Consider the following 16,709-nt stretch of genomic DNA (forward strand, 5'->3'; position numbering starts at 1 on the left):
AGCTTCTCAATGCCAAGAGCCAGTATTCTGGCTTGATTTGAATAAAAAAAAGCCCCAAGGAAGGTGTAATCATTCTGACTACACGCTAGGGACAGAGGACACTGGCACTCCCATCTTTCATGGTATGGTGGGCACAGTGTCAGGAAACCTGTTTGCTAACTCACCCTCCGTTCCTTTAGAGCGAGTCCGCAGCGTTTTATCTTCAGCTTCTGCATCCATCTGTAACATGAACACAAAGTTCTGAGGTCATGCCTTTGACATTGATGAAAATACGAAAATATGCAGTTAGAAGTTCTGAAGGTCACGGTGAAAAACAGAGTGCCCTTCCTTGCCCTTGAATCCCATTCTGACTCTCTGGGGAACTGATTGTGACTGCCCTCAAATACTACTAGTTTAAGAGACACATCTACAGATGCTGGAAACCAGAGAGAACGTCAACAAGAAGGCTGATATCCTTGCCCACAAGTGTTTTTAAGTGTTTCAAATGTATAGTGATTAAAAAAAAAAAAAGAATGATTACTGTGGTTATGAAAGGGATAAAACCTCAAATGCTAAATCAAAATATTTCAGATGGATTTATTAAAATCTGATTCTTTTACATTTATAGACCCTTCCCTATACATACGTCTTTCTAAGGAAAAATAACTGTCTAAATAGGCAACTTGAAGCCAAACTCATGTAATTCCCCTAGAATGAGAAAATTCTATCAACAAAACCTATATTTACACCCCAAATTCCAAAAAAACTATATTGGTTATAGTCATCTGAATGTAAACAGAAAGTGAAGGTCTGTGGCAATATCAAATTTCCATCATTACTAAATATTTTAAATGCAATCAAATAAATTATCAAAGGGATGCAAAGACTTTCAAGGCACTTTAGTTTCATGGACTCTGACTTGAAGACATCTATCCATTTCACTAGAATCTGCTTATCATTCTCTTAGTTTAATTCACTTCTGTACGCTGTTAGAAAGAATTCTTAAATATAAATAAGTTGTTGTGTCCATTGAAAATAAGAGGCAGGCAGAAGGCGCACTCCGTGGCTCCCATCCTTAAATCCTGACATGAGCAGAGAGGCAGTGTGACTGCCATGGTAATGGGAGCTGCGTCTCTGCTCTCTGAGGCTAGGTTGTGATTGAAGGCACTGACCTGCCATAGACTTATAATAGGGGAGCAGGTGTGGCAATGATGGACTTTAATTTCCTTTAATAAACCTTTTATGTGCCACACTTTTACTGCCATTCGACGCTCTCCAAGGTCCTGCACATAATAGGTTCATTACTTTTGATTACTATAGTCTATTGAGACAAACAACTCCAGAACACACTATATATTATGTTCAGTTAAACCAATATAGACTATTTATCCATTGTGCATTTTTTCACCTGCAACACTACAGACGAAATTAACGACACCTCTCGTAAGCTAAAACTATTAAAACCACCAGAACTCTTTTGTCATTGCTTCATAATAAACACCATACCAATCGTTGAACTGCTTTTTAAATTAGCAAACAAAAAGTGTTCACCACTTTGGTTGAACAGCAGTTGCTTTCGTCTAAATAAAATGGTTCATTGTTATGAATATTTTAAAACTACACAATAAGAGAAAACAACAATAAAACAGAGGTGATTTTTTTCCCCCTGTCAGTTTTCCTTCTTTTAAAACTGCACGAGTTTACGACAAATATGACACTGCCTAAGATTAAAATGGCTTGGTTTACTCAGGATGGTGAGCACTGCCTTGTGAAATCCCCCTCCTCCAGGGAACATCCCTGTTTCATATAAAGTGGCTCAACTCATGCAAGGCCCTTCCGTGTGCTACACAAATAACTAGATTAAGAGAGATCAGTAGCATGTGAGGGTTAAAAAGATGAAACCCATCAAATATTTCTGAGGAAGCTATTCCCACGGGAGAGCATCCACATAACACAAGTCTATCATCCTGCCACATGGGTGCTATTAACTCTCCCCAGCCACCTAAAAAAAAATACCCCCCCCCAAAAAAGGGGAGGTTGAGTTCCATGAGTTTCTTACTAAAACCGAAGCACACATTGCAAAGGATGCCAGAAGTTATACATAAAAGTTTCAGACACATACTCAAATGCAACCTTTTTTCTAATAACTTTTAACTAGATTCTATTTTGCAGTTCCTCTATTCAAGGGTCTGAGTCTTGTCTCCACCCCATGCAACCATCTCCACATTAAAGTCCTTGGAAGGAATGCATAAATATTCATGGACCTCCCCATGAATGTGCTTGGAATGCTGGTCTCATAATTGTATTTTGTTAAGCTATTGTTCTCCTGTTGGTGTAGCACATTCACCCTCTATAAACATTTAAAAACTGATAAGTCATTCATAAAACTAAGTTTTCAAATTTAGCTTGTGGGCTGAGTAAGAGTAAAATAGATCAAGGCCATTATTTATGAGCTATCTATTTCACCTTCATTCTGTCCTTCATAACTGGGGAACAATAATTACTAAATTTAGTTTCTAATCATGTATCAGACATCTAAAGCATATGTATTTTTATTTTTAGGGGTGGGGAATTTAAACGTTCATGAGAGGGTTCTCTCTCCTCATCCACCCTAACTCAAAAACAGGTCTTTGTTCCTGTACATAGAAGTAGAAAATTCAAAGTATTCTTAATTTGGATTATTTCCATGAGTAAATTGCCAATGGAAAGACTTTATTTTCATAAAATGAACCCTTGTCTTCAAAGGTACCTTGCTCAGGTGGTGAGTCATTCAAGGTAGAGATTTCTACTTTAGTACCTGTCTCAAGACCCAGAGTTAGGGGTCAATTATCATACTTTCTAATTCTTCCAGAATGATAGAAGAGTCACAAGTTCATGGTATGGTTCAAGAAAATGACCTAAACAATACGTATTGCAATCTTGAATATACCACTTCTTAGAGAGTTTTTTTTTTCCACTTCAAAATAATGTTTAATTATCTATATTGCTTACCACCCCCCACCCAATAGTTTTGAAAAGACTGCAATTAACTTTGTAAACTTTGAGTTATTCCTTTTCTTGATTGGAAATTTTATTTTTTAAAATCTTGTCCTTCTCCAGATTTCATAGTTTAAGGATGAGAACAATAGAATATATAGGCCGAGATTCCTATAATGAGCTCTTACTGGCTTTCACAATCCAGTTCTCAGCAGGGATAAGAAGACTGAAGTTGACCTTTGTTATTCTAATTTTTCCTGATCTGTAACACTTACTTTAAGAAAAATCTCATTTAACCTACAAATATGGACGTATTGTATATAGTATTTAAATAGAAAGAAGGAAAAAAGTATTCTTGCTCAGCATTTATTTATTTATTTATTTATTTTTTTAATATTTATTTTTTAGTTATAGGCGGACACAACATCTTTGTTGGTATGTGGTGCTGAGGATCGAACCCGGGCCGCACGCATGCCAGAGGAGCGCGCTACCGCTTGAGCCACATCCCCAGCCCCTCAGCATTTAATTCATAATAAAGTCACAAAGAAAATTTTTAAAAAGGCTTCATGTTTCAGTTCTCCAGGGGAAAGAAATGAACACATGAAAAAAATTGCAAGAGGGAAAGAATTTTATAAAATACCAAATGTCAAAAAGCAAAATTTGGAGGAAGGATGTGCACAAGAATTAGAAATGGAAATAAGTAGATTTGTAGTGAAGAAGAAAACCTGACGTTAGAATAACATGAACTATTTAGTTGAATGTGGAAAACTCCCATTTAACATCTTTATATACTTATAAACCTATATTGAAGTGTACAAAGTGGTTTCTGAATTACTTGTACTTGCCCATCCTTTTTTTTACATCAGGGGCATCAAAGAGTTCTCTTTCTTGTTACCCCAGGCCACAGATCTGGGACCTTCTTTGGGGCTGAACAGAAAGTTTCAGAATTGCTTCTTTGTGGAGGAAGAGATTCAAGAAGCAATATGTAAAACTCAAAAAATCAATTTTGATTTCATTCATGCAAGCCTCTTAACTGGTATTTAATTCCTTTATATTTTATTTTTCACTCAAAATTCTATTTTAACCTAATGACAAATAAGTAAATAAATAAAAATTTAAAATGAGGTGATGCACACCTGTAATCCCAGTGACTGGGAAGGCTGAGGCAAGAGGATCACAAATTTGAGGTTAGGCTGGACAACTTAGTGACACCCTGTCTCAAAATATAAAAGGGCTGAGGATGTAGATTAGTAGTAGAGCATCCTGGGTTCAATCTCCAATACTGAACCAACAAACAGACAAACAACCCTTATCTCTCCAAATAAATATGCAATCGCTTCTTAAAAACTGGGTAAAACAAATTCCTTGGTGATATTGAGGTTTTTTTCTCCTTTCAGCAGAACTCTGTACAATGACCTCAACATATATTTATAAGACGCATTTACTAATAGTCTTGAGTTTTTAATATTTGTAGAAGAAGTCCTGGTGATCATGTTTTGAAGGCACTCTTGGAAAACCCTTACACAATTAATCTTAATGCTGTCTAGTTAGTTCATGCGGAGACTTCTAATTTGAGAAGTCCTTTGCATACACTGAACTTGCAGTGATTTCCCCTCTTCAGCAGATTTCACTGTGTGCTTCTCCTGAGACATTTGAATTGGCACTGTGCTTTTGTATGTTGTAGAACATCATTCTTGTGAGATATTCTTTCAGTCCTGAGGAACTCATGGCAATGGTGAGAGGAAGTTCTGTGGCTGCCGAGAAAAGGTTCTAGGATCTTCTCCAGGAGGAACACTTTTTCCTCAGTGGATACTTTTCACAAATGAAGTCACAAAAAATGAGAAAGAGAAACCCAGGAAGCAGGAAAAGGCAATTTTCAAAATGAAGCAACTAGATGATGCCATTATGTTGGGATGAAATTTGTCCAGATTGAGGAACAAAGGACCCTACATTGAGTGACCTTTCTTTTGATAATGCTGGCCTCAATTTGTTCTAAACATAGCTTTGGACCAGCCTAAAATGGTAGGCAAGATGCTTACCTGTCACATAAGCAAAAATTATGGGGAAATGAGCTTCAAGGCTAAATGAAGGAGAATGTTGACTTTTGGAGAGCAAGGTTAATCTAGAATGTTTAAGTTTGTTTTTTTCTCTGCTCTTACTCTCTTTAATTTTTTAGTTTTAATATATTTATCCATTACTCAGGAAGAATAGGAGTACATTCAAAAAATAAACTTTAAAAAATGAATCGTAACAAAAATCCTTTTTTAGGGGTTGGTGTTGTGGCTCAGTGGTAGAGCGCTTGCCTAGCATATATGAGGCAATGGGTTCAATTCTCAGCACCACTTATAAATAAATAAATAAATAAATAAATACATAAATAAAATAGAGGTCCATCAATAACTAAACAATATATACTTACAAATTCTTTTTTTAAAAAAATACCACCCATGATGACATCTGTAAATTTTTTGAACTTTCCATCCTTTGTTTGGGGCACACTATTATTGATTTCAACTTTCTGTGCCTGCATGTCTCTTACTGTACTGTCTTTAATCTCTGTATAAATGCTGGTGAATTCAATGTTGTATATGCTTTAGATTTTTGATAATTCTCCTTATTTCTCCTAATTCTTCTTATCTCCCATGAATACAAACCTCAAGGATGAAGCAGATTCAGTCTGCTATCAGATTAAGTACATATAATTCCCTGGGAAACGGTTCTACCTGAGAGCCTCATTCATGCACATTATCCACAGATGAGATGCTTTTCAAAGAGAACTTTCTAGAGTCACTGGGCAAAAAAGACATCTTAGACCTGAGACAAGCTTGGGTACTGTTACAAGGAGGTGGGTTTATTTTGACTCTTCCTTCTGATTTCTGAGTTTTCACTGCTGTTGTAGACTTTGTCCTGTAACTTTGTACAACTGGCAATGCTGAATATAAACCAAAGCCATATGTTTGTGTCCTTTTGCCAAACGACTCCAGTAAATAGTTCTATTATTCCCTTAGGTAACCAATGTGTGCCAAGGATTTCTATTAGTTGCCATACCATGGCCTCAGAGTCACAGCTTTGTGACATTAGGGGGCAATCACCAGCTTTATGTTTCAGGAGATTTCTTTTTATATATATATATCTATATATATTTTTTAAATATGCCCTGTTTAAAAATAGGGCAAGTAATCCACTAAGAGGGCCTTTGAATTTTTTTCTTGCTGATAGTTTGAGATGCATCTGTTATAAAATATGTGTTAGAAAATAAGCTTCATCCTAAAGGGATACGTTATTTTAAATAGATTTTTCCCAAGGACTATTGAACTTTTTACTTTTTACTGTTTGTAGGAATTAATTGCAGATGTCATGTATAGAGCTTTAAAATAGTCACCTGTTTTAAAATCTTGCTTTTCAAATATCTTATAATTGCTCTTAGTCTTTAAGCAAACAAATTTCTAATACAAATGAATTCAAATTGGATCTTTAAAACTATTTTAACAATGAACCTTTCTTTAAGGACAAACATACATGAACAAATAACACATACCAACCAATATGCAAAAGGGTTTCTTCAGAGAATTTTACCTGTTCAGTAGTTTAAAATATTAAGTTGACTGTGCTTAGAACAAAAATCACAATTCTAAATTGAGCATTAACAAAAGTTCAAAATCAAATTCACAGAGATGAAACAGTGTTGAAGAGGAGAGCCTTTATATAAATTCTTTAATTGATCTCATTTTCTTTCAGTATATCTACTTCTTAATAAATAGATAGAAAATGTAGCCATACCGCTCTCTTTCTCCAGTAACTTGTAAACAATTCAGTTCACCCTGCTCCGTCAAAGAGACTCAATGTCTTTGTCCAATTTAGTGAGAAAGCTTGAAACTCATTCTGTTAAGAGGAAAAAATAAAAGAAGGAAGGAGTAAGTGTCTGGACAAATTAATAGAAGAGTAATAATAAACATTGCAATGAAAAACAATGAGTTGACAATTTGGTTGGATTATATTACATACTTGGTACTTTGGATTATACTAAAAACTTGATAGTACATATCAATCAGAAAAAAATATTTTTACATTATATATATATATCAGGTCTTCTATTTAGTTGAGAAATTGGATAAGGGACTCTCTATTATTATTATTATTTTATGATGCTGGGGATCAAACCTAGGGCTCTTTACATGCTAAATAGATGTTCAACCACTGAGCTATATCCAGCTCTATTATTGTTATTTATTTTTTTAGTGGTGCTGGGGATTGAACACAGGATCTCACATGTGCTAGGCAAAGCATCCACCACTGATTACATTCTGAACCCTAGTATTTCTATTATTTTCATTTTTAACCACCAAAAAGAAAAACTTGAGACTAGATTTGCTCAAGAAATCACAAAATACAAAATATAACCTTTTGTTACTTAGACTTTTCTAATGAGGCCATCATAAAATGCTACTGATCTTTTGGCAAGTGTTTTAACTTGCTTTCCAAGGCAACAATTCACCCTTGGTTTACTTGGTTATCAGTCACAATGCACAGAGCTGCATCCCCTCTATTTGGCCCCAGGGATGGAAACAGAATCTGTTTTCAGAGGCCATTGGCCCTTGAGAAAAAACTTTGAAATTCCATGTAGTGTACTCAACACGCACAAGACGGCCTGTTTATAGCAATGCCAGGTATACAGATACCACAGACTTTAAATGTTTATGGCTGGCAGTTCTGGAATTTTAAAACATAAGCCACCAACCTTCCTTTCAGAAGATTTCTGTCATCTGGTCTTTTACCCCTTGCAGTATACTGAAGAGCCCCGCCTCTGAAGCATAGATGTCTGTGTTACTTGTAGTCTTTGACCAGACATGAAGCAGATGCTTCGTCAACCTAAGTCTGCAACTGTAGTTCCTGGGGAAACATGAAGATAAAAACTCTCATACAACATAACAGATTGCTGCACATGGTGTAACAACTGAAAAGTAGCAGAGGAGCTTGGGAATTCTTAGTTTGTGTTTGATTGTAACTTAAAAAAAAAAAAAAAAGCTTTCTCTACAAATGTTTTTGGCCCTTTCTGCTGCACCCTCAGTTCAGAAAGAGTTGTGCAGCTCTCCACCTGCCTATTCCCTTTTGTTTGCCATACACTAACCTAAAACAAAAGATCCTGGAAAATAGTCACACTGGTGAACAAAGCTCTTTCTAAATCCTGAAAGTAATGGCTTTTTGTCTAATACCCTATCGTGTTATGTATTTATTAGCAATACATTTTCCATTTATTTTCTCAAAGATTGCCAATAAAGAATTGAATCACATAAGGGAGTAGCTGTAAAGCCTCTGAGTTCCCTAATGTCAAACTCATTAGCATCCGAATAAGCGCACAGCAGCACATCATCTGCACAATTGCAATTTTTTACTACTTTTAATAGCGTTTCTCAAAGGGCTCATTTTCAACTTTCTTCAGTGGTTAGTTGGGTCTCAGGGGAAAAGGAGCTTCCTGACGCTCACAGCTTCCACTCAACAACCCGGCCGTTTGCTGTCAGATGCATCAGCCCTCTGCCCTAACCCCATCTGCTGTGGCTCCCCTCCCTGGGGAGGAGGGTGGAGGCAGCACAGCTGAGATCGGCTTGGAGAAGTGTGCAGAGGGCATGGAGAAAATATAAGTTTAGGAATATGATTTGACACATAAGGGCTCAGGAAGTCGAAGCACACCAAAATACAAATGGGAACCAGGAGCCCTTCATGTGCTCTCATTCCAAGCGTCTGTCATAAACAACTCCACCCACCTGCTCTTTGGAAGGCCATTCTTGGCAGATACCAGAAGGAATCATCCACTGAAATGTCCCCTCTCCCCTCTGCACGTGTGCTATTATATCAGGAGATACCTTTAAAACTCCATTTTTATTAATTGCCTTTCTTTAATCTTTTTTTTTCTGAAGATCTTAAATTGTTTTATAAAACTTAAGGGCTTAATAAAATATTCATGGGAAATACACATTTTTAAGATGGTTAACCCAAAACTTGGAAACCTGACCAAGTTCCCAAAACTTTCCAGGATGAACACATTTGCATGGAAATCCATATTTTTCTGAAACAGCAATCTTAAAAGATGAAACTATATGACAACCAAGGTGTTAGTAACCTAATGAGTTACACAGTTCTTAAGTGTGATCTCTAATCATAACTTGGCTTTATTTGTTACATATAGTCATCACCAAGTACTCCATTTTTCTGCTTTTCTATCTGCCAATAATTAAGGACTCTCAGGCCTTTATAGCTGCTTCATGGATGAGTACCTGCTTCTGAAAAAGACAGATCTTCAAACATATGATACAATGTAATGAATCTGCTGTGCTATTTTTTTTTTAAACAGGAAAATACATCAAATTGTATTGAGTCAATGAGTGGGAAATGTCCTTGTTTCTATCCAGGATCCACAGGTCTCAGCCTCCCAGGTCAATGAGATTACAGGTGTGCACTACCACCCCTATAGTGAAATGATACATATGTCCACTGCATTCCTATAGACTGCAGGTCCACAGATTTACTTATCCCAAAGGATGAACTAATTTTAAAGATTCTCCAAACTAAACACAATGAATAATTTGGTGAACGGACAAATGAATTAATGTGAAATATATATAGCACTTATGGCTCATAATATAACTAATACGAGGTCATTGCCACCACCAATTTCCCAGTCTGCCTTCCAATGAAACCAGCCCATTTTTTCTCAGTCAGGCAGGAATTGCATGGCAGTTCTCTCTGAGGATTGGAATGTTAATACAATCTCCAAAGACCACTCACTGATTTAGTCTTTAGAAAGTAAACATAAGAATGCCAACATATTTACTTCAGAACTGCTATCCCTTGAACTCCTGTCTCCACAATTTCGAACAGTTTTAACCTCTCAATCACTGTTATTTGTTTATTTACTGGTATGAGGGACCTAGGAACACTATACTACATTCCTGGCCCTTTTTATTTTTGAAGCAGAGTCCAGCTAAGCTGTTGAGGCTGGCCTTTAATAATTACACTCTGATCTGATGGTGGAGGAGAAAGAGTCAATGATTGGGAAATATCCATGTTTCTAACCAGGATCTTCCAATCTCAGCCTCCCAAGTCACTGGTATTACAGGTGTGTACCACCATGCCCCGCTTGTTCTAACTTTAATATGTCACCAATTGTTCATTAGTTAGAATGATGAAAAGGGGGATTATCCTTGCCTGTTTCATTTTTTTTGAACAAGGCAAGTTTTTTACACTTCTAAGTTTCCATATTTGTTTTTATATTAATCAGTATTATAATTTAAGTTACAGCCAATTTTGTATCATATATGTACTATTATATTATATATCTCACATATATTTATATATAATCTTGATCATATCTTTATCTGGAAATACAATGGAATTCTCCAGTTTTCCATTTGCCGTTTGGCACCTTGAAATTTCTAAGATAATTTAAATCCTTTATTTTGGATTTTCAATGAGTTGGTTTTTCCATCGTAGCAAGAGAGTCTATATTTAGAAAATGATGCACAAAATTTTTGTGAGACTACTCCTACTTAATATTTATGCTGTTGAAAATGACTTTCTTCTGCTTAGCTCCCTAGTTTATTAGGGAATGTGCTTCATTGGCTGGAGCAAATGAAAATAAATATTGAGTTTTATTTAAAATGTTTTAGGAAAAGAAAAATACTGCGTATTGGCCACAAGCTTTACTTTTACCACCAGCCCATAATTAGGTGCCTGCTCACAGTAGGAAGAGCTTCTGCAAAACTGGAATCACTCTGCAGGAAACACAGCTCACAGAGCAAAGTGGGTCAGGGGGATCACTTACTTTTAGGAAGGATGTTTCAGATTTTAAATCACTATATGTTCAATACAATGAAATTTTTTACATCGGCAATCAAATTGTTCCTCATGATCCACTTTTAATACTTTTGGCTTCCCTGAGTTATCTCTGAAGTTCAAATATGAATGAAACTTCTTGCAACTCAGAACAGTCACTTAGAAAGAAGAACAAAGTAAAATTTGTCAAACAATATACTAAATTTCCATTGAAGGATTGAGTGGATTTTCACTGGTTTTTCCCAAATTTTTGAAATCTCTGCTCTGTAGAATTTTAAGTGCAAAGAGTGCTAGAGCAAGTTTGATCTGTTCCCAAAACAGGCAGTTTTTGCTTTGCAGACTGTCGAAGTTATCCAGAGCATCAAAATAACTTTCTGGTTTTCCACTGTGACAGACAGGAAATAATTGTACTTGCACTAGTAGGCATTATAGTATTTGTGTTTGTCCTTTCAGTCCCTGTAAAAATAAAATACAGATCTCTTCTCCTTAAAGTCTTAAACAATTCCAATAACTTATACAAGACCTATATTTCTCCTTGCAAGATTTTTAACTGTCACCTGATTTAAGTAACAAAATAGCCCTCAAAGATACTTAAAGCCTTGCTGTAATTAACATAACTGCATTTAGATGCCATTCATGACTGATAATTTCAACACCTTGTGGGAAAAAAAGTTGCATGCTGTAAACATTATAAACATATTCAAATAAGCTTAACACAATCTGCCATGCTTATTTCTGCCTAGATCATGGACCAGCGAAATGGTTAATGCAAATGGATTTATAATTTGCTTTGGGGGGCCAGTTTCTTCTCCTTATTTATTAGCCCAGCTGATGGGGCAGATTTGATGAGGCACTTCTGGAATAATTGAGTCATCACACAAAGAAGGCTGCTAGCATTCAGAGTGGTTTTATCAGCAGCAAGCAGGCCTGATTACTGACAATTACACTCTGATCCGGTGATGGAGGAGAAAGAGCCAACGAGTGGGAAATGTCCGTGTTTCTATCCAGGAATAATTTCTACATTCATTTTACATGCTAAGTGTTTCCTATCTCTGCATAATAAACTGTAAACAGGAATAGATGGCACAATGTCCCTTAATATTTCCTGGTAATGAAGACACAAATGTACAGTGAGTGCTGATAAATATAGATGAAACATAAGCTATTCTCCCAGTCTGTATTGTTACCTTTAAAACAAATGCATTTTTGTGGTAAAAGCATAATCATAGCTAATGCAAAAAAATGACAGAAGATTGAAACTGTCCTTGTAACTACATAGAAACTTTGTAAAAGTCCTGTTAATCACTGCTGCTTTAGAGGCTGGCGAGCTGAAGGTGAGATTCTAGAAACCACATCATTTTGTTTCTCAATAGTCAACTGTGAAGAACTCCTTGGGTTACACTCAGCAAAGGACAGCATGACAGTGACCTCCATTAACACTCACAGAAAGCACATCTCAATGCTCAACTGAGACGACGACTAAGCTGGCACAAGAAGACATCTTCCCTAGCATAGATTTCAATTCCCCTCCCATCAGGCCTTTCATCAAAATGTTGGTCATGAATAACAAAGTTAGACCAAAGGCTGCATGATCTGTCATGTAGAGCTATGCATTGCTGTCTTCAGCGTAGTGTTTTAACCATTTATTTAGGACATGGTTTATTAACAAAACACCATAAGCAAAAAATGCATCTCACAGAGACATCTGGTTAAACTAGTTTCTCTCTTGACTCAGAATAGAGTTCAAATGCCCAGAGAAAAGCAGTGTCCAGACTTCTCAATGTGCTGCTGGAGATTTTAGTGGCAACACTTTAATTTCCTGTAATATCGAGAGTTTCCTCTTTTAAAAAGCCAATCAGGTGTGAAGCCACGCATAATGAACCTGCCTGGGTCTGTTTGCTTAATCTTTTCTCTAAAGCCCCTTCCTGGCTTCCAAAGAAATAAAAGTTATTCGCTGTTCTCCTGCGGTAACTATGGAAACTCTGTTTTATTAAACTAACCACTTAACTTCAAGGCTTGTGTTGCAACTAAATGTGCTATTTTGAGTAAATCTATACTAAACAACCTTATAATGTCAAAACACTTTTAATAAAGTTCAAAGAGCACTTGTTGATTCAAAAATGAGGCTTTTCATTATGTAAAGGGAATTTTCTCTATTTAAGCTGTTTTATTATATAGATTGTCACACAATATCCTTGATATCCTTGGAAATTTTCCATTTTCCTTATCCAATTTTAAGAGGTTCTTTAGAATTTTTCAACAAGTCTGCTGTTTTTCTCAACAGTAACTGTTTGCTTTTCATTAACATCATTACTATATTCTGTAAATATGAATTAAGATAATAGAATATAGTCATTTATCTTCATTATCTGACTATGAATATGGAATGGGAGAATCTACTGAGATTTACAAAGAAGACCTGCCTCAATCATTGAGGCCAATGTGGTAATAGAGTTTTGCAGGATGGTCCTTGGATTTTAATTTTTATAAATTAGGATGTTTAATATAGATTATTTTAATACAAGTATCTTTCTCTTAAAAATTTACTTATTATTGGTTCAATACACAGTTATTGAGTAGCAATCTATATGTTCCTCCATGCTAGACAGTAGACATAAAAAGATATATAAGACACAACTTTTGTCCTCAAGTACAAACCAGCAAGTGAGGATTCCAATAGGATGTGCAAAGTATTAGAACAGAGGAAACAAGAGCACAGACTTAGAAACGCTTCCAGATGATAATTACTGAAAAATTTATCCCTAGAGAGATTCAGAGAACTTTGACTAAAATAAATAAATGTCTCCAAAGACCAATTGAAAGGACACCAGTAGTCAGACTGGCTTGGTTTAAACAATGCATTAAAGCCATATTTTTATATAGTTACAAGAGGATCAAAGAGACAAGATGGTCGAATTAGACAGCTGAAATTAAATGTTTTGAACCTATTGATTTAATTTGTAACTTTCCAAGGATTTTTTTTTCTTCAGTGTCAGAACTGTAAACTATGCCTGTGGAAATGCACTTTGTCATTCATGTTGCAGTGGAGACCATTGCCCAGAATCCTACATTCTAACAGTGTTCTGATTGGCACATTCATCTTCATTACTGTGTTCTACCTGATAGTCAACTTACTCAAGTCTATTTCCTTTTCCCAAGCCTTCAGTAGCCCCATGAGGGCTGTGTCATATGGACCTTTCGATGCAATGTAACTTTATGTCTATAGCAGTTGCTCAATTATTGCTGAATTTAATTGTAATAAAACCAAAAGATAATCCTTTTCAGGTGTTTGAATAATAGTTTATTAATTGGATTTTCATACAAAACATCCCAGATGTTGAACACCTGGGATACTATGGGTTTGCCACTTTTGTTACTAAGCCAGCTGAAGAGATTTTACAATTTTTTTCTTTCCTTATTTTGAAAATGTCGATCACAAAATGCAAAGAGGTGCAAGTGTGAAGAGTGACAGATCTTATGGTCAGATTTCCCCAATGTCTACTTTTACTTCATTTACATGAAACATGAAGGCAATTTAAATTGGCCCTTTTGTGGGAATAAAACCCAATGTAAAATAGAAATATGGTTTGTCTTATTTTTCCAAATTTGGAAAGAAAACTGTCTAGGAAAGCCTCCAACTCATTTAAACTCTATGTCATCCCTAGTTCTGAAAACCTCCCTTTTCTCTCTCAAAATTTGCCAGAATGTCCTGACTATTGTGCACTTACATTTTATTTTAAACCATGCATAGCCATATACTCCAAACTGATGACATTTGTATTGGGGAGAAAAATGGCACAGACATAAAGAAAAATATTCTCTTTCTTCCATCTTTTTATCAAAACAGAGAAATAATGCAGTACTTTCTAAATAAATACAGCTCATCTTTACCGAACACCTTCACATTTGCATTCTCTTATACCTTCTTTGAATATTTGTCCTTTACAATCATGTCAGGCCTATGGGAAGACACATGTAAAAAGGGAAGCTCAATAAGATCACCACCTTCTCCTGTGTTCACAACAGTAGCAGGAGGTAGAACAAGGATTCACACAGCACCCATCTGCCTCCACATACTAAGCTCTGTTTCAGAGGCAGAGGTGTGTCCTTCCACCCCTGCATACTCCTGGATATTCTCACTCACGCTCAGCTAAATGCACACTCACTACAGGGTGTGATCAACCATGTACACATTTGCACCTCTCATGATATAGGCACTATGTTTAAAAAAATATGTAGAGAATTTGGGGTGGCGGAGGGGCAGTAGTATCACAAAGTAGAAAGTAAAAAATCTCTGGGTCGGCCATAACCATCATTCAGGATCCACAGAATAACTATTTCAATTTCTACAGAATATCCATTTTGGTTTCTTAAAAATTTTTTCTTGGGGCTAGGGCTGTGGCTCAGTGACAGAGTGCTTGCTTAGCACTTGTGAGGCACTGGGTTTGATCCTCAGCACTGCATAAAAATAAATAAAAGTATTCTGTCCAACTACAATAACAACAACAAAAAATTTTTCTCGTCATTCAAACACAGGAAATTCTTCACAGAAAATTCTTCATACGTTTGTGTACTGCTCTCTGTAAAATATATCCCATCTCTTGGTTGACCTCTTTTATTTATTAGTTTTCTATTGCTGCTGTAACAAAATTTTCAAACTTACTGGCTTAAAACACTCCAGACTTATTATCTTACGGTTCTGGAGGTCATCTGGTATGGTCTCACAGCCTGAATTCCTTCCTGGGAGGCTCAGGAGAGTTCATTTGCTTGCTTGTTTGGATTATTGACAGATTCCAGTTCTTGCTCTTACAGGGCTGAGGTCCCTGTTTTCTTGTTTACTCTAAACAGAGCCATTCCCACCCTTTAGAGAACGCTGCATCCTTTTGGCTCATGGTCCCTGTTTTCCATCTTCATAGTTGGCAATGGTGGATTGGGCACACCATAGCTCCCTGACTCATTCTGCCTTTATCTTAAGGGCCATGGGAACAGTTAGGCCTTTTTGAATAATCTAGGGCATTCTCCCCATCTTAAAATTCTTCATTCATTGCTGCACAAGGTAACACAGTCACAGGTCCCAGGGATTAGGGCAGGGACATCTTGCTGGGATGGGGGAGGTGGGGCATTATCTTGTTTATCACATTCTTTAGTCACTTATGTGAATTCTCAGTGTCTTAAAGCACTAATGTTCTTCATTATCAGATATATGAAGACCTAAGTCAAGATGAAAATATACAAATATAGCCCAAATTACCACAAAGATACCAATGTTTAACGAGTCAAACATCATTGCTGGTCCTCTGAAATTAATTTCCTTAATCTCTCAGATTTTTGAAGGACAATGAGAAATTTGGGATTTAAGGGGGGAAAAAAGAGAGAAAAGAAACATTTGGGACTACTTCTCTTTGAGGGGAAAGTTTATTTTTAAACAGTCTTCACTTACCTTCCCTAACAGCTATTGGTTTAGAACTGGAGAGCGTCCATTGCTTCAGAGAAGCATCATCCGAGAAAATATGGGGGGGGGGCAGAGAAAACTTGATTAAATGGCAATTATCTACATCTTATTAACTATATAAAATAATCCTTTTAAGTAATTTACTGACTATCAGAATATGGGTTGGGGTACTACTGATCTTCAATAGTCAGACATAATATTATCTGAAAGAACTCTCTCTTAACAAGAAAAACAGGTGTCTACTGTTATCAGAAAATGCTTTTTAGATTTGAGCCCTTTTGTATATAAGTACATTTGAGAACCTTTTCTAAGGACACACCTGAGAGTGAAAGTGAATTATCAATGACAGTCTTTCAAAAAAAAAAAAAAAAAGAATCAGTGGTTTAACACTAATTTCTAATCAGATCCTACAGAAAGGAACAGCCCGCACGGCAGCTGTACTTTTCCCAGGGTTAATTACCTTTCACTGCTC

General features: G+C 36.2%; 1 protein-coding gene and 1 long non-coding RNA gene across 2 annotated transcripts in view; both read right to left on the reverse strand.

The window, feature by feature from the left end:
* The window catches only part of St18 (ST18 C2H2C-type zinc finger transcription factor), a 108,605-nt gene extending 100,875 nt beyond the window's left edge, over nt 1-7,730 (reverse strand). Inside the window, exons 1-3 of the mRNA XM_015485739.2 lie at nt 7,694-7,730; nt 6,736-6,837; nt 165-219 (exon numbers count right to left, since the gene is read on the reverse strand). Of these exons, the coding sequence (XP_015341225.1) occupies nt 165-219 (55 nt within the window). The 5' untranslated portion in view covers nt 6,736-6,837; nt 7,694-7,730. The remainder of the gene's footprint in view (nt 1-164; nt 220-6,735; nt 6,838-7,693) is intronic.
* Nucleotides 7,731-7,807: 77 nt separating this feature from the next.
* The window catches only part of LOC125610547, a 220,935-nt gene continuing 212,033 nt past the window's right edge, over nt 7,808-16,709 (reverse strand). Inside the window, exon 4 of the long non-coding RNA XR_007340532.1 lies at nt 7,808-7,845. This is a non-coding gene — a long non-coding RNA (uncharacterized LOC125610547). The remainder of the gene's footprint in view (nt 7,846-16,709) is intronic.

The sequence above is a fragment of the Marmota marmota genome, unplaced genomic scaffold (assembly GCF_001458135.2).
Source record: "Marmota marmota marmota unplaced genomic scaffold, marMar, whole genome shotgun sequence".
Taxonomy (NCBI): Eukaryota; Metazoa; Chordata; class Mammalia; order Rodentia; family Sciuridae; genus Marmota; species Marmota marmota.